The following is a 19020-nucleotide window of genomic DNA, read 5'->3' on the forward strand; positions in this document are numbered from 1 at the left end:
TACATCTACTCTACTTTCTACAGCAATTATTGGATTCATGTTTTAAAATATTTTTAAAAATATGGTTTGTGGCTCTTTTATCCTGGCAGCAGTGTTAAGAAACATGACAGAACAGGTAAGTACAGGTATGTGTGATCTGCTGATGGTAAGGTGATGCCTCATCTGTAGGCTGCGGAACCGGCACTCTAATGATTTAAGGAGGTTTTGAAAAGGGAGGGTTGCCTCGTTAATCACTTTAATGCTCCAGTCAAACTCCAACACATACCGGTATATCTCTCTCTCTCTCTCTCTTTCTTTCTTTCTCTCCCTCTCTCTCTCTCTCTCTCTCTCTCTCTCTCTCCCCACAACACACACGCACTGTAGGAAAGCCGTACAGGTCATGTGACGAAGGCGCGCGTGTTTCTGTAGGTTGTGTGTGGGTGGGTGTTTTCCCTGTCAGGGTCACACCTGTCGGGCGGTGCCGCCAGCGGGGTGTCACCCACTCACTCACTCAGTCTCTCTCTCGCTCTCTCTCTGGCTGGTCAAATCCTAATATTTGGCACTGGGAATGGCAATGGCGGACTGTTAATGCACCATGGCCGGTCAAAGGAATTCCAATGCTGACCGAAGTAGGGGACGACATGAATTTATGTTTAACAAGCCTGTAGCCAAACTGCTCAGCTGTTTAAACCACAGGGGAGTAATTGGAACACTTTTAAGCAGCAGAAGTTTAGGAGAGGAACTGTGCCAAAACTTGGTGGATTAAAAAAAAAATAGTGTTGTTTTCTTTTGTTCGCGAGACATGGCTCTGTCTCAGATACAGTGCCTGGACGATAACCACGTGAACCCGCGGACGCACGAGTCCAAAGCGGAGTTCTTGTACTGCGAAGACCAGCGGCTCGCGCTGGAGGCTTTCTTGCGGGATGGTCGCGAGGCGTTTGTTAAGTACCTGGGGGCTCGCGGCCTGCGCGGCTTCCTGTCAGACCCGGAGTTGGAAAGTCTCGCTGAGGTGGTGGAGCCCTATGACCCGGGCTCGGAGCTCTTCCCGGAGGGTGCAGAGAACGACGAGACCCCGCTGTCTCTGCACTACTGGCCCGAGTTGTCGGACACGTCCATCCCGCAGATGGACCTGGGATGGCCGGAGAGCATTTCTTACAGGGGGGTGACGCGCACTACAGTGTACAGTCAGCCACCCCTGGAGGGTCAGGTGCACATCAAAGAGGTTGTAAGAAAAATGATTGCGCAGGCGCAAAAGGTATGTTGGGACACTTTGAATGAATACGTGTTAAATGTAGCCTAGTTCATCAACCTCGGGTCTGTTTAAACCACAATATTCCCAATTAAGTTAAACAACTATGTCGTCAAGTGAATGAATTCCATTCAAAGCACTATAGCGTAAAAAACTAACCTCGAATTAAGTGAATAGGCAGTAGAGGATGTTTCCCAAATACTTGTTTTGAAAATATTAATATCTGTTTAGCTCTGTCTGCTTAGTATAAGACGTATAACAGGCCTATAGTCGATATCTGTATCTCTGTGCTGTTGGTTGTGTGCTCTCTTGGGATGTTGGTTTCCAACATTTTCTCTGACCTGCCATATAGGTTTCAAAAGATTAACTGTTATGTTGACATAATACTACCATGAACAGGTCAGAGTACAGACTGTTGACCAAATGAGACAGTCAGTAAAGTGCAACCAGATGAATCCGCTTTATCAGGGACAAAAACAAGTGCTGCATGGGAGCATGTCTGTTATGTTGGATAGGCCTATTTGCATGAGTGTGTGCATTACTCATTACTGTCAGGGTGCAAGTATAAGTGACTGTTCATGCAGGTGAGTCATCCAAAGGCGCCCTTGAGTGATATGTTAGCAGCTGTTCATGTTGCTTCGCTGAAACATCCTATGGGCATGTTCCTGAAAAGCTGCTGACAGAAAATAACGTGTATGGGTCATGTAAGTTTAGAGCTGAGAGAACATGCATAACTTCCATTAGTCATTGCCTTCAGAATTCTATTTTGCACAGGAAAACTTGTATGATGAAACCTGTGGGACAACCTCAATCTTATTTTGGCAGAAAAGAGTATACACTGTTTACTCTTTTAAAGTATACTCAGTGACACCATGCCTGAGGCTTAATCCTGCAAGTGTTGTAATAAAGAGTTTCCTTGTATTTACTTATTTTAACTGTGTATGTCTGCATAAGTGACCCCCCTCGTGTCTCATGTCGGCCTTTGTCTCCAGGTCATTGCGGTAGTGATGGATGTGTTCACTGATGTCGACATCTTCAGAGATTTGCTAGATGCTGGTTTCAGGAGGAGGGTTTCGGTCTACATCCTGTTGGAACGCAAAACGCTACCTCATTTCCGGTCCATGTGTCAGCGGGCCGAAATGCATGCTGGACACCTCAAGGTGAGTCAGCGCCTGTCTGATGTTAAGCATCAAAGAACAAGGCTTAGTTGTACTTAATGTTTGAACAAATTAAACAACTGGGAAGTCGATATGTGCTTAGTGAAATCCATGACAATTTTCCTATTCAATTTTAAGTATCTTTTGCAAGGGAAAATGGCTAAAAACATTAACATTCACCCTCTAGGGAGCATACCCAAATTTCATGGCAGTTTGGCCATAGTTTGCTCTAGACACTTTCTTTTCTCATGATAACCAGAATAATAGAACATTTTGGAATAAAATTCTCTAGTGTCCGTTTGAAAATAAATGTTTCACTAATCTCACTATTAGAGATGAATCTTTGACATTTGGATAGCGGATGATTTTGAAACCACAAGACATCAGTTGTAGAACACAATGAGCACAAATTATCTTTTGAAAGAAAGACAAGCGGTTGAAGTCTAGATGTTTTCGTTATGCCATGATAAGAGAAAGTGCATGCCTTTCTTTCTCTCTCTCTCTCTCTCTCTCTCCCTTTCCCACGCACACACACACACACACGCTCACACGCACACGCATACGTGCACACACACACACACGCACGCACACACACACACACACACACACACACACACACACACACACACACACACACACACACACACATGCCACATTTAACAATAACAACCAGCACACCTTCCAGCTGGCACTGTGCTTAGATGAATCTTTTACCTCGTTGTGTCTACCTTAGGTATTTTATCCATAATTGGCTGGTTACCATGAAAAACAAGAGTTAGAAACACATTTTGGTCATGTTGGGACAGGTAGAAGTAACTCACAGGGAAAATACAAATCCTGCAAAGTCAGCCTATAATAATATATCTGTTGATGTTAAGCCTTTAATGGTTGCAATATTTTGTAGGTGGGAGTTTTTTTATGTGATTGCTTCAGTGCTGCTGCATTGTTCCTCCTTTCTATAAGGGAATCATTTAGTACATAACCCCAACACAGTAATAGGATGATTTCCACAAATGATCCCAATGCAGACCTTATTATCTTTGAGGTGATGTTTACTGTTGAGGTTAACTAACTGTGATTTAGATCAGTATTTGGCAGATGCATAAAAGACGTATTAAGGAGACTTCAAGAGATGTTAAAAGAAACACACATGAACACAATTTATTTGCTCATGGTGTGTGTACACAAATGCATATTCATGTGTGGACAGACTGACATATTGACTGTCGCACATATCCTACAGATAGGAAAGAACAGGCATACACACAAAACACACACATAACACACACACACTTATGCCCTTTGGCCAGTGTATGCCTTGGAGAAACTAAAGTGAAACTCAAAGGCAGTAACAGCCTGACAGACTTACAGTACAATCTGTGTCTGGATTATTTAAGCAAAACATTTTCATAGTCTCATGTGGCAGTTTGTGCTCTATAAGCATATGACAGTTATACATGACAAATTAGGGAAGAGGTTGAATGGCTGTTTTCTACCGTTTTTTTCTCATGGCAGCTGTCTGCTTTTTATTTTTATTTTTATCTGGCATCTCGTTTTTTTACGATTTCTCGATCACTTTTTGGCCCCAAATCCGGCTACAGGGCGCAAACTTAAACAGTGTACACTTATGCCTGGTACACACTAGAAGATTTTCAAATCTTAACTGAGAAATGTTGCAGAAATACATGCAAAGCGATTGTTATTTTAACCTCAACCGACTCTGCTGGCATCACATGTTGGCACCTGTTGTCAGAGCGAATGTCATTAATTGAAACGAATGACTGATATATGGGTTTTTTTAAGCCGCTGTATGATACACTTGATACACAGTCGTATGTATCAACAGATGTGTTTTAATGGAGCTCAACAAGATGTTTTTGACAGCTTGACTTAGAGCACATTTGGCCACATCAATGTTTTGTCCATATCTCAGTCGCATACTGTGTCTGTGCTGGGAGCTGCCCTTTAAATGGTCCCATTTGCATCAATGTAAGTCTCTGACTGAATCTTATCACAGTAGCTCGGGTTATAGCTGTGCAAGTGGCGGTTATGACCAGGAACAGTGATGAGCTAATGCAAAATCTCCCAAACTGTCAGGGGGCCAAGTCTGATGATTGGCAGCAAAGGTAAGACAGGTGTGACAGCTTGAGTTTTTACTGTTAGCTTTATGTGACAAGAGGGTGTAGGTGCTGGACAGGATAGACATGGTGGGAGGAGGAGCCGATGAATGGTGAGATGAGTACGTAAGCAAGCATACATAAGAAATTCTTCTTGCTCTTCAGTCTGAGGGGGTTTCTGAACAATTTTACAGTGTCTCAGTTAGTTGGGATCTTGCTCTCTGTACAGTTAGCAATAAAAGCTTGTTTGGTGGTTGTATTTTCACATAAAGTTCTTTCTAGGACAGTTTAAGCACTCGACATCTACTGTTTTAGAGCTGAATACACAGTAAAATGCAGTTTGCTGATTTTATCTAATCAGATGGCCAAAGGAATGTACAGAGGGACATAGAGAGTTAAGGGTGAGACAAGCCACACCAGGAATAATCTGCTGCATCAAGACAAGTGGTTATATCATTTTTTGGCTGCATGCCACTTCAGGAACTGGCCCCTCAGACTGACGTGGCTCAGGCTTAGTGTCTTTCAGAGGACTTAAAGGCCCTCCCAAAATGAGATCTACAGAGTCCAAATCTAAACTCACAACAACCAAAAATATATTATATTTTAGTTTATCAGAAAGGGACCTCAATCAGCGTACAGACACATGGACATCTATACCAACCAATATCAGACAAGACAGTCACACTGAAGCTGTGAATAATGCATTTCACATTGTAGCTTGTTGCCATATTTTGGAATGATAGTGATTTTTGGCTGCAGTCTATTGTTGGACGATCTGTGATCCTACATTTCTTGGCACTAAATGAACTCCATATATAAGGCATACTATTCATAACATGCAGGGCTGCTACATGTGCCATTTACTGATCACCAACATAAACCAAACACCTTGTAATCACCTGCATCCTGACTTAAGTAGAGAAGTTGGTAAGCACCCCTGTTTAAAAGAAAGAAAAGGAAAGAAGGGAGGACAGATGAAACAAAGTGAGTCGGATAAAGAGAACTGAGAAAGGCTTGATGGAGAAAGTGTTTAGCTTGAGGTACCTTTCATGTATAATCTCTAATCTAAAACGTCACAGTCTTTTATGACTACAGAACCATACAGTATACTGCACCACCCATTTGTTATCAAGAGTGTTAGTTAAATGTTAGCACTCATCGAATATACAGCAGTTTTACAGCTATACAGTCACACGTGGGCTTGAAAGAGTGGCTGTATTTACATGTGCACAAAAAAATCATGCACACTAAATTCTTAAGAGTATGACGATGAGATTGTTTTGCCATCAAGGTTTACATAAACTTTTTCAAAAAGCAACTTTGACTGATTGGATTTAACAACATAACAACAGTTTTCCTTGCATTTACAAGTAGAAAACATCTCAAGTGGAAAGAGAACTGAGCCTTGCGGAACACCAGATTTCAATCTGAGGGAAGCCTCGTACAGAAGTACAGTCCACATGCCTTGTGTTTTTAGACAGAGCTGAGCAAAACAGGCCGGTTCTGACAAAGACCAACAACAGTTGCTCAAGATATTTGATGGAACGGTGTGGTCCATGGTGTCAAATGCAGCACTTTATTCAAGTAGACAAGACAAGACAGATCACATGAGAAACAACGGCAACTAACATGATGTTAATTGTGTAAGATTTAATCACAGTACTTATACTGGATGTAGTATGTGTAATTGCTAAGCAGTTTGAAAAAGTGGAGCTATTTGCTTGAATGAAAACCTACACCTCCTACCCTACCCCATACCTCTTTTACTTTATTCTATTTTATTGTTTATTTGTCGATGTTTAGTTTTCTTTTCTTTTTTGTTTGCTTTGGGTTTAAGTTATTTGTTTCTTAGTTATTTTCTGTAATTGTTGCAATTTTTTTGCAAAAATGTGGAATTTACTTTCAATGGAAGTAAACAATTGTTTGAAAAACAATAAAAGAAACATACGCAATAAAGTATTTAAAACAATGAAAGGCAGCAAGTGGTAGTCGATTACTGCTCTACGAAACTGTGTATGGCTGTTTGTTTGTTTTTTAATTAAAAAGTACTTTATGTGTCACAGGCAGTTGTGGGTTTTATATAAAGCCTAGAGTTTGTTCAAATTTGTTTTTGTACAGGTAGACGTGCACATGAAAACTGTATGTCCTAATTGATACCCCACACAGGTCTGTGGAGTATGCCTGCCTTTTTTCATTTTATTTACATATACCCTGGCCATCAATCAGCCAACAAATATTCAAAAAGAAGATGAGGTCAGCTCATAAAATCCTAAAAATAACTTGTTCTGTGTATGCCAGATGCTGTGAATGCTTGTAGTGGTTGTAATGTTTTTTTAACTTGAAGGAACATGATGAAGTAATCGATGTCATTGTTTTGCAACCTTCTCTCAAGCATGTCCCAAGTTATAAAGTTAGTTCTGAATGTGGAGAAGATATGAAATTTACTCTTTTTGTGTATGTGTGCACGTGTTACAGCACCTTCGTGTACGCTGCACAGATGGAACAGAGTTCAACACGCGATCCTGCACCAAGGTCAAAGGGCGAATGGGACACAGATTCATGTTCATTGATGGAGACAAAGCTGTGTCTGGGTCATACAGGTCAGTGCACTTCATATAGTGTGTGTGTGTGTGTGTGTGTCTGTGTCTGTGTCTGTGTGAGATAAAGAGAGAGGGTGAAAAAAACAACAGATTATTTCTGTGTGCTCCACCTGTCTTTGTTTCTGAGACTGTGGCATGGAGAGGTGCAAAGAAAGAATGCCTTGTGTCTGCTAATGTTTTGTAACATTCTACAAACTAGACAAACAGGTTGTAAATGTATCCAATGTGCAAGATAATTAATTGCATATACATTACAGTCCTTAAGTAACTGGATGATGATGATGCATTTACGTTTGGCCCTGTCCATCAGGTTATAATAATGTCAGAAGAGCTGTGTAAGAATTGTAGCCAAAGTTGCCCCAGCTGTCTGTCTGGTTCAGTAACTGCTCTACACTTGTTTGTTTTTCTAATGTCATGGTGTACTTAAAAGTAGTCTAACTTTGTATTCTCTGTTTCTTCTTTAGTTTCACTTGGACATCTTCACGGCTGGACAGAAATCTCATCACCGTGGTTACAGGCCAGGCAGTGGAAACATTTGACAGGCTGTTTCGCATCCTCTATGCGACATCCAGCTCAGTTGACCTCCGGCAGGACACCACGGTGTCTGAACCTGAACAGGAGCCCCTCCCACAGCCAGCCACAGTGGCCCCTCCTTCTGCTGATGTTGCTAGGAAACTGAACAGCCCCAAATATGCCCTGGTAACTTTAGGCAACCCCAGCACCTCCCCTTCTGCTGGCCCCAACGAGACCCAAACCCCAGAGAACTCCAAGAACCCAGAAACAAAGAAGGGGAAGCAGGGGAGGGCTAGTAAAGAAGCCACACAGGAGGCTCCTCCCCTCCACCCTGGACTCACTAATCTAGAGAAAGCATGTATGATTTCTTACCTGCCTACCTGGCCAGAGCCTGACCCCCCCAGTGATGTGATTGGCTTCATTAACATTCGTGATGCCAGAAAACCAGATCAGGTCCATTTACAGAGATCTGAGAGGTTTGAAACAAGCCAAGCAATCAGGTTCAGCAGCCCGTTCAGCATGCCAAAAGAAGCCCTTCCAGAGGTCCCCAAGCCCAGACAGCTTAATGCTAAACATGAGGAGATGAATAAACTCCAACCAGCCCAAGATAAAACCAAGGCTGAAGAGCCAATGGTTGGCAGAGCTCATCCAACACAAGTAAATGCAGAGCCTGGAGGCATCAAAAGTAAAGCAGAGGCACCTGGAAAAAAACCACCTCCATCTGGACCAAAGTGTGAATCTGACAAAGACACGACTGCGACTCTGAACACTGAGAATAAACGGCACTCAAACACACCCACCAACCAAGATGCAAGCAACACCATCGCGCCTCACCTCAGTGCACAAACACCTCCCCAATCCAGCAGAAACACATCCCCTCATAACACTGCAAGGCCTTCACACACCAACCTCCCCAGATCAACCACTCAAAAAGAAGCAGAGATTAATTCGAACACACAAAACGCACACAACCTAGAGTCGGACAGCACACAAGCCTCACGCTGTCATCGTCCCACTGACTCAAACATAGAACCACACTCACAAACAAAGACGGTCCTGCCACATACAGATTCACACACACGGGCTGTTCACACGCAGACACAAAAGTCATCTGAAACAACTCCTAACATCCAGAATCCCAGCGTCAATGGCCACATGTCCTCTTCTTCCTCTGCCACCTGCCCTCAGCATGTCAGTTCCACCTCCCTTTCTGAAAAGAATCACGCCTCTGTTACTACAAACACGACTACCAGTTGTCCTTTGTCCTCCATCAGCTCTTCTTCCTCCCTGCCTCCTCTTACCGCTTCTTCTAAAACTCCCAATCCTAACCTGCCTTCTTCCTCAGCATCCCTGTCTTTGACCTCTACCCCTCCCATCCCTAAACCTCGTACTGTCCAGCTGGTTATCAACGATGGCAATGGCCTGGAACTGCCGGAGTTCAGTGTTGTCAGGATGCGTGAGTCCAGCACAGGGCCGCAAGTGGTCCACAATGAGCCCGCTGTAGCAACCGTGGTGCAGACATCATCGGAAAATGTGTCAGAGACTGTCCCAGAACTGCAGAACAACAGTGGAAGCAAGACAGACGTGCAGACAAATGCAAAGAACACATTAAATATCGGAGGAGCTCCACAGCAAAAACAGAGTGAAACTTCCCAAGAGACAGAGAATGAGGAAGCAGATCGACAACATGATGACAAAGAAGGAATGCAGTTCATTACTGGAAATATCTTAGAAGATGTTTTGATTACTGATGTGCCAAAGGCAGAGAGTGTAGATATTCAAGAAAGAATTCCAACAGAGGTCGAGCCCAAGACTTTGACGTCAGTAGACTGCAAATTAACCCCACAGATGGACTGTGTAACCACAGTGGAGACAGACATAAAAGCCCCAGAAAGAGCCTTAACAGAACGTGAGTTTTCTGAACTGCCAAATGAAAAAAAAGAGAATGTGACACACACATCGGCTGCAAACACGCAGGGCCGGCAAAGTAATCCAAATTTCACACCAACACACCGCACAGACAGTGTGCCAAACACTGCAAAACAAAACACAAACAGCACCTCTCAAGAACGAATTCCTAAAGCACGGGGAAGCACACACACACCTGAAAGACCCCTGCGCTTACATCTATCTGACATTCACGTGCAAGACTTGCTGACGCCTGAGAAAGAATCCCGGTCGCTCATAGCTCTTGCACGCACTCCAACTCCAGACGGATTTCCTCCATCTACGCCCACCCCAGAATCCCGAACGCACACACCAGATCAGCGGTCATTCACTCCAGACTTTCGAACGCCTACGCCTGACGGGTATGACTCATCAAGAGCGAACTCTGTTCTCTCCAACACCTCAGATGAGTATTACGAATGTAGCGACTCTCCTTTCCACGAGTCCGTTTTTGACCGACCAGCTTCCCGCAACCACAAAACAACAGAGGATCATGGAACTAACCCACACAAAAATGCTCCTAATACAACAACCATCACCACTAGTGCTGCTACATTAGGCACTACAGACAGGAATTCCTCTAGCAGTAAAAAATACAGTTTGTCCGGAGTCTCCTCTACGTCTTCTACACTTGAGAAGAAAGTGAAAATGGGGGAGGAGAAGGAAACGGCAAATGAAGAAAATGGGAGAGAAGAGGATGATGAAAAGGGGAAGAAGGCAGAGAGGATGGCAGAGGGAGATAACCAGGAGACAGAGAAGAGAGGTGGTGAGGAAGCTAAGAGAACAGCAGATCATTTTAAACAAGGTAAAGATTCAACAGATACAGAGAAAAATAACAAGGAGGCCAATCCCCAAGCACCTAAGAGGAAGAGGTTGCTAAACCAATCAGCAGCAGACATACCGGTGACTCCAGGAGAATCAACCAATGAGAGAACAGAGTCAAAACCCACAGATGAGCTTCAACCAAAAAAGGCTTCTTCTGAGGGAAAGAGACCAGAAAGGGTGGCATTAGGACCCAGTGGTTTGGAGAGGAGAGACAGACCCCTGTCAACCAGAGAGACTGGTGGGCAGAAGGTATGAACAGTAGTGCAGCAGATGTTTTCATCTATCTAGTCCAAATATTTCTCCTCAACGTATAAAAAATCTTTAAAGCAGGTTAATTTAACCAAAATCATATGTACTAATTTTCTAACCACTTTTCAGTATTCTGTTCAGCGTACACCAGTGACATAAATGGTAAGCACAGTTTGACCGTTTTTTGAGGGGACATCTTGATAAATCAAAAATAGTGGTAGTTAACGGAGTTAAAGGGAGTTAAAGGAACAGAAAGTATGAATATTAATGTATTATTTGATGGAGTGATGAAGTTAGTTCTGTCAAACTTTTTAACATTTCTAAATGACAGAAATCACTTCTGCATTCACTGGTCATTAAACAATTTAACATGATGGGTTTAAGCTTCAAAGGTGAAGTTTGATGGGAAATAAGCTTATTTACCTTCTTGCCAAGAGTTAGATAACAATTATGATACCACTCATACATACATATTCATACAAATATGAAGCTACTGCCAGCAGCTGGCTGACTCTGCTTAGCATAGAGACTGGAAACATGTAGGACAGCTAGCCTGACTTCATGCAACAAACTAATCCTGGGTTCCATTTACCTCAGAGGTCAAAACTGGGAATGACGTCACACCCAAGTTGACAGTGTTCCAGTTAGTAGTACAACCCTACATTTTTAATGGGGTGGGGGTTAGCCCTTGGTAGTAGTACCAGTGGATAACTAGGTTTGGAAATGGAGAGTTCCAGTTGAGAACCAGTAACAGATTTGATCAGAACCTGAATTATATTGCCTCTGAGTTTATCAATCCCTTTTATCAATCCTGACATGTTTATGCAAAACAATGACGTCAAACTCACCGTCATCGTCTACGCTACTGGAAACTTGCAAAAAGAGGGACAGAACTGTTTCAATCGCTGAAAACCTGTATAGGCCGTCTTTTTTCGCACAGGAAATTGATCAGGAATCAATAATGGAATTGATAAAGAATCTTATTTATTAATTGTTTATAAAAACAACTCCTGTCCCTATTGATAACAACACATTTTGTGGTATTTTGCATGTACAAACACCGTAGCAACATGTCCACAGTACAGGCACACAGTACTGTGTGCACTACTGAGGTAAGGAGGCACAAAAAAGACAGAAGTGTAAATAAACAGTGTATTTCTACAGCTTTACTACTGTTGATAGAAGATAGTGCACCCATGTTAGGCCGTGAGGGCTCTCAGACTGGGAACGCAGAAATTCCATTTTCTAACCCTATCTATCATTTTTACACCCTCCATCATCTGCAACCGCTTGTCCCTGTCCCGGGGGTCTGGAGCCGATCCCAGCTGACATTGGGTGTGAGACAGGCTAAATCCTGGATAGGCCACTCTATCCCGGTGCACATAGAGACAGACAACCATTCACACTCACTGGCAATTTAGAGTCATTAAATGCATGTCTTTGGACTGAGGGAGGAAGTGGGAGAACCAGGAAAGAACCCACGCAGACACGGGGAGAACATGCAAACATCACCCAGTTTCCAGTCTTTGTGCAGAGCTAAATTAGCGAACTGCTACTAAGTGCTTACATAAGTTACCATTAAATTACCATTCTAAATGAACTAAGCCAATCAAATCAGCAGTCGGTCGGTCTATCTATCTATCTATCTATCTATCTATCTATCTATCTATCTATCTATCTATCTATCTATCTATCTATCTATCTATCTATCTATCTATCTATCTATCTATCTATCTATCTATCTATCTATCTATCTATCTATCTATCTATCTATCTACCTATCTACCTATCTATCTATCTATCGTAACGTGCAACCTTGCCATTTCTGTTCTTGTGTGTGTCTCGGTCTGTTGAGTATGCACCAGCAGAGCATCACTAAATTGAAACACACAACGCTTGTTCATTATTGAACAAGGAGACTGTGTGAATTAAGGTGACATACTTTTAATTAAGCGCAATGCGCGTTCAAAACGCTGCAATATTGATGAACCGGTAAAAGATTGATAGTTCAAAAGTATTGCCGTAGTTTGACTTACTCACTGTTGACCTGAGTCTGCGCTTTTTATAAAACAAGTCCTTTCAAGTCAGTGAGGTGTTGCTGGCATGTTTGAACTCACTTCTGTCATGTAATATTAACAAGAGTGACAATAAAACCGATCTCACATTTGCACCCAAGTACCTCCACTTCCATTTGCATCAAAGCTTTTATGTCACTCGGCACTGCATCTGCACGTGTAAAAAAATGTTACACTGCATTGTAGATAAGGTGCCAGCACACTAATGGAATACAATATGAGAAATTGGTGTTAAAATAAACCCTAGTCAAATGTTCTGATACCTCATTATACATTTCTTCTCATCTCCATTCTCTTCTCCCTAGCTTTTGCACACTCCTTCCAAAGCTTCACAAGGACCACAGCAAGACAGTGGCGCGTCCTCCCCTTCCCGACCATCCAAATCACCCATCGCAGCCGGCCAGGCTGCAGGGCCTCGTCCCTGGGGAAGCCGTCAGCTGAACCAGGCAGAAAACAAGGTGCTCCACGATAGTTTCCAGGTCTTGGGTAATACCTCATCTCCGCACAAACCACCATCCAGACCACCTCCCCCAATGACAGCAGCGGGGAGAAAGCAGGCCGAAGTCCCCCACAGCCAGCAGAGCTTCCTCTCTCGACAGCCTCTAGCAGCGCAGGGCAGGATGAGAGCACAGAATCCACATCCTTACCCAAAACCCCAGGCCTCCCTTCTCCACACACACTCCTACAGAGACGCGCAGCCCAATCCTCGTTCCCAGAACCAGAGGGTATCACAGCAGGAAGCACATTTGCAGGAAGAAGGAAGGGCTCCATTTAGCTTCACTTTTAGCAGGCTGTACAACCTCAAGGGCCTGAAGGAAAGGATGAGCAAGCTGCCGGCACAGAGCAAGAACGGCAGAGCCAGCTCTCCGGCACAGGGACACAAGAGCACCAGGTAGTCTGCCACTGTCCGTCATCCTGGCATCAATATTTATGTTACTTTAACATATTAAGAAAGAAAGAAAATGCATGTTAAAATAAATAATTAAGACAGAAAACTGTCTCCTTGTTGACAGTTTCGGGAATGTCTGATGAACTTTGACCTATGACCCATGACTCGTGTGATTGACCTGCTCCTGTCTCGTCTGATGGAAGATGCACTTTAAGTTGTTTTCCACATAGCAGTATGTAGCCACCCATGTGCATGATGTTGTTTATTACTGGACCAAACAAAGAGTGATTTCTTTTCCTCTTTGGCTTCGCATTTCTAGAGATTATTCTTATTCACATTGCTGCATATCAAACTTTTTCAATTCTTGTCACGCTGTAAAACCAGCTGCCTTTTTTGGCTGAAATCAGAGCTTTGTGCTTCAGGCCTGGACATCTGGAGTTGAGCCATAGCTGCCTCTCCTAAATAACAGGGTTTGGAATGAATTGCTTGTTGCTTTTAACCCATCTGCAGTTGTTTGTGAACGATCTTCACATGAACATTTGGATAATAAATGTTTAAAATTTGTATAACCAAAACAGAAAACGAACACCAGGAACACTGTATATATGTATATATATATATATATATATACTGGATATATACTGTACATTAGGGCTGGACAGTAAGGCGATAGATATCATCAAAACAAAATCAAAATGTCAAACGTATATATTTTTCTGTATCGTATCGATCACAATGTCGGAAAACCCTGCCGCGTTACAGCAATATTTACGTCATGTGTGAAGACGCAGTATACAAAAAACAGCTTCACCCTGTGGTTATTTCATATGGATCATTTATTTATTGATTTACTAGAAAACATGCTATATTGTGATATATAGAGAGATCGAGATATGAAATTACCTTTAATTTTGAACATAAATTTTGGACATATCGCCCAGCCCTCCTACATATTATATAAGGCTGCCTTGACTTCGATTAACTGTACATATACCATGGATCAAGCAAAGGCAAAAACACCTGCTTCCGGGATTCACTGTGATACTTTTTTCCCCCTTTTTTCTCTTTTTTTGTGTCATTTCACTCAGAAAGATGTCAATTATTTTGCTCACAGCTGTTCGGTATCCCTAGATGGTGCCATGTGAATGTGAATTAATGCTTCCAATATATAGTATAAGTGACTGGAAGGCATCACAATGCACATAAATCGCTTGAAATAGGTACTATCAAATGTTTGATGTATTTACAGATGTACTGTATATTGTGTGCTACTGGACAATGCAGAAAACCACTGAATGTCTCTGACTGCATCTTCCATCAAGGCATAGCAGAGATGTACAAGTCTTTTCACCACTTTGCATTCTGTAAGCTGACAAATAAGTAAATGTTCAAATGGTTCACCTCATGACAGTGGCTGTTAATATTTTATTTATATGAGTTTAGTGGGAGCATGTGTCCCACATTTGTATCATAACAAGCCAAGTTTTTTCCCCTCTTCTGTGGATTTAAGTGTTAACGATACAAATTTGAATGCTGAAACTGTTTATGCAGGATCTTATCCTATTTTGTTTTGATGTCTCAGACTTTTATTTTGATCATTTTGTCTGTTGTGTGCTGTACATTAAAACAGTAAAGAGTTCAGGTAATGGATTTGTTCTTTGTTTACATCAAATTCCATTTACATTCAAAATGCTTTTTTGCCTGGAAGACAAAATCACAGGGACTGTGCCCAAACAAAGCATACATTATCTGCAAAGACGAGCCACACAGGACGGACTCGTTACTCTGAAGACAGGTACAGGTGTCCTATAACAACAGTGTACAATATGGTGCCCTTGACTTTTTCTGAAGGAAAGTGGAAATGTGCACAGGTGCTGTTTGTATGACAAATAAACTCATCGAAAATGGCTGATGTGCCTATAATTCAACTTTTGAAGTACACTCTTTTCTTGAAATGAGAAAATCTCCAGGGTGTCATCTTGTTATGGGAGACAGACAATGAATTAGTGCACTTTCTGACTGTTTGTTTGCGTCTTTACTTCTAAACAGCGTTATTCGACTGCAGTGAATCCCCACATCCTTGTTAGGTTCTGTGAGTGCTTCTGTTCATTTTGTCTTGTGTTGGATTTCCCAATCTGTTCATAAGGGAGGTATTCAGAATTTTGTGTCCCAGTGCAAACAAGGGTTGAAATTTAAATAAAAATTAAATATCAAATTAAATTGATTCATGGACGGCTGCCCTTGAGCTGCGAAAGGCTGAGATCTCATGGGAAGGCGTATAAATAGCATACCACTTTAAAGGACATCCTGCGTCACATTTTAAGCTTTGCCTGTGGCAATAAACATTCATTCCCACCTTGACCGATTGAAATGCATGGCTAAGTTTTGCATTCAACAAAACTACTACACCAACCACAACTAAGATAATAAGATCATGGTTTGGATAAAAATAAGCACAAAACTACATCAATACTTCTTGGTAAGATGGAATAGATCATGGTTTTGGTTAAAACAAGTATTTTTGTTACATAACTTACATATATAAATGTAGTTAATTGAACTGAGTGTCATGAACAAGACCATACGCCTCTCCCTTCACTAATTCCACCACTCGCCTCACAATTAAACAACCTGTGTCCCATTAACGCAACATCTGTGTCTCATTAAGGCAACACCTGTGTCTCATTAACTCTATTACCTGTGCAACCATATATATATTTGTGTCTTACCCACTCTCTCTCTCGTTCGTCTCAGTTTTCACAACCCTCCCTCCCGGAAACCCCGGTCTTCTCCTCTCTTCCCCCCCTTTTTTTTAATAAGACAGCAGCTCAGTAGTCCACACTACAATAAGAGGCTCCTGGACATGAACCCGGGGAGTTGACGAAGCAGCACACATCAAGGCGTAACCCCACTCTGAGCCACGCTCCCCAGGCAGGTGTGACATCCATACACATCTCAACCCGCTTCGCATCATACATCCCGAACGTCCTTCGATTGACCCACGGCCTTCATCCCTGGCGATTGCCTCCGTCCTTCATCCCCGCCGATCGACCCTCTCATCATTCCCTCAACCCCTCTCTTCATCCCACCCAAACGCACCCTCACCCCACCTTCTTGCGTTCCCTGGCTATTCCAATTAAACTTCTCCAATATCGTACAATGGTGTGGTCTTGTTAGTGAAGAAGTCAATGTAAACACGGACTTTTAGTTTGAATTGGGCAGTATTGGGGAAGTTACTTTGAAAACATAGCTTTACAATCTAATAATGACTTCACGCTTAAAGAAGTTGGACTAGGAGCTGGGGGGAAATCTAGTTTGGTTAACGGTAGTTCAAACTACTTTGTATGATGATCAATTTGACAATGTGCATGTGATACAAATAAAACCAAATATAAAACAAAAAAGCCACATGCCAGCCGAAATGCCACTCGATTGAGTTTCTCACAAAAAGTGCCCACTTATTCAGAGGTCATACATGATCCAAAAAAAGAAAATACCCCACGTACCTCAAATGCGAGGAATGCCAGCTTTGGTTTTGTATACGATGTCCGTCAGTCAGACACCTACCTTCCAGAAACTAGAGTCCCGGTGGTGGTGTGTCGCCAAGCAGGTTTACTCAGGTACCGTCTTCTCTGAACATGTGTTAATGAAAGCAATAATCAATACTCAGGACACTATACAAATTGAGATTCAAAACATTAAAACCATTATTTTTCATAGGTGAGCTGACATTGAATTCCCGAGACCTAAACCTGTTCTAAACAAACGCTGCTGCCTATCGAATACTTCACAACTGTCAGGTTAAAAGAAAAAGGGTGGAATCAATGGTAAATCAAAAATATAAAATCATTCATTTCCTTTAATAGCTAATCATTGGTTGTAGTTTCAGTAGTTAGCTACACAAAAAAAATGACAAAAATGACCAAATAAGTGGATCCCACACAGCAAAATGTTATTAAACTATTACATGTCGTTCACTTCTCGATCACTCTTATCTCTCTTTTTTATTACGTCATAATATACAATAAGTCAGTAGAGACTACTTTAAATGGTTTGAAATGGCATATAAAAAGCAAAAAATGCGTTGTGATGACTTAAGAAATAGGCCATACGCCATTTGGTGATACCAGGCTGGCTCATGCTGACTGAGATGTACTAAACATCTGATTTATCTCAGCGTATTTCAAGTGCAAAAGAAGCAAGCGGAGGTACAGTCCCACGAGTCCTCTGCGGTTCTGGAAGATGCAGTCATCTTTCACAGCTCATTGCGATTCTGCAAACATCATCTGTAATTCATGTCAGAGAGGATTGTGAGCTACAACAGAATTTCCAATAGTAAATAGCACATTCAAGTTGGTCCCAAAGGATATGTTTATCAGATGTTACCTAATATTCAGACACAGAGCACAGAAGCTCTTGCTAAAAAAAAAACCCATAACAAATAAAGGCGTGGTTGTGTGCGTTGCATGAAAATATGCTGCTGAGGTGACGATTTATAATCCATTTTCACAGTAAAAGAAGGTGTAGCTTCAGTGTGTGAAACGACTGGCAGGATTTGTTTTAATTTGCCTTTATGTGTCGTAAGAGCTGGTGGCATGTTCAGATAACAAGAGGCAGAGAAACCGAAAGAGAGATCTCTTTAAAGGGTGAGATGATGTGCAAACTTTCACGCACTACTGATTATTCCTGATGTCTGCTCTGTAAGAACACTTGGATGTGGCTTCACGCTCCTCCACCAACATTTGAAAACTCATTTTTAGCTTTCTTTTTTTCAGCACACAATAACCCTAGCCTGGCTAACATGACCAAATCACAAGAAGATTTGGTCTGGGAACCACCTATTCGTTTTCTCGTATTTGAGGCGTTGTTTGCCCAGAGCGCTTCGAATGTCCATCAAATGCGCCTGCACATAGCTCATAGCCAATCGTATTAATTATAGCAGATGACGCATCTGCAGATGTAAAGAAACTAGAAGCTTTGGTGTGCCGCATAGATGACGTCATTGTCTTGCCATGCCTCCCCGTTCTATGATTGGTTCCCCCGCTGAGGCGAAAATCAGATCCATGGAATACAGGCTGCCGAGCAGGGCGTGCAAGGTGGCATGGGTAAACCCAGGCTACAAACCCCCCACAAATCATCAAGCGTCATTTTTACTCTCCAATTCTTTTTTTACAAAGTGAAGCTTACTTACAGATTAAACATGGGACTACCTGTAGACAGAGCCAGGCTAGCTGTTTTTCCCTGTTTCCAGCATAAACTGTATTAAAAAAAAGAAGTAGCATACCTGTCAGGGTCCGTTCTCTCAACTAACTGCGCCTCATTTCCTCTTACCAAAAAGGGCATTGTTGTGACGTTGGGAGGAGGGAGATACGTCCGTCTGGCTGACGTATACCACCACGGTAAAGTGAGGACCGGTGGTT

General features: G+C 42.2%; 1 protein-coding gene across 2 annotated transcripts; it reads left to right on the forward strand.

Annotated features, from left to right (window-relative positions):
* Positions 1-382: 382 nt before the first annotated feature.
* On the forward strand, positions 383-15239 carry LOC310959699 (uncharacterized protein). 2 transcript variants are annotated; one of them, XM_083931155.1, is made up of 6 exons: positions 383-1234; positions 2221-2388; positions 6978-7102; positions 7567-10636; positions 10766-10798; positions 13017-13140. In XM_083931155.1, exons 1-5 carry the CDS (start codon positions 782-784, stop codon positions 10793-10795), a joined length of 3846 nt encoding a protein of 1281 aa, XP_083787281.1. In that variant the 5' UTR covers positions 383-781; the 3' UTR covers positions 10796-10798; positions 13017-13140. The 2 variants fall into 2 exon arrangements, with proteins under 2 accessions (XP_083787281.1, XP_083787280.1); XM_083931154.1 differs by lacking the exon at positions 10766-10798 and adding an exon at positions 13725-15239 and having other exon boundaries at positions 384-1234; positions 13017-13603.
* The last annotated feature ends 3781 nt before the right edge of the window (positions 15240-19020 follow it).

Source organism: Echiichthys vipera, assembly GCF_963691815.1.
Source record: "Echiichthys vipera genome assembly, chromosome: 17".
Taxonomy (NCBI): Eukaryota; Metazoa; Chordata; class Actinopteri; order Perciformes; family Trachinidae; genus Echiichthys; species Echiichthys vipera.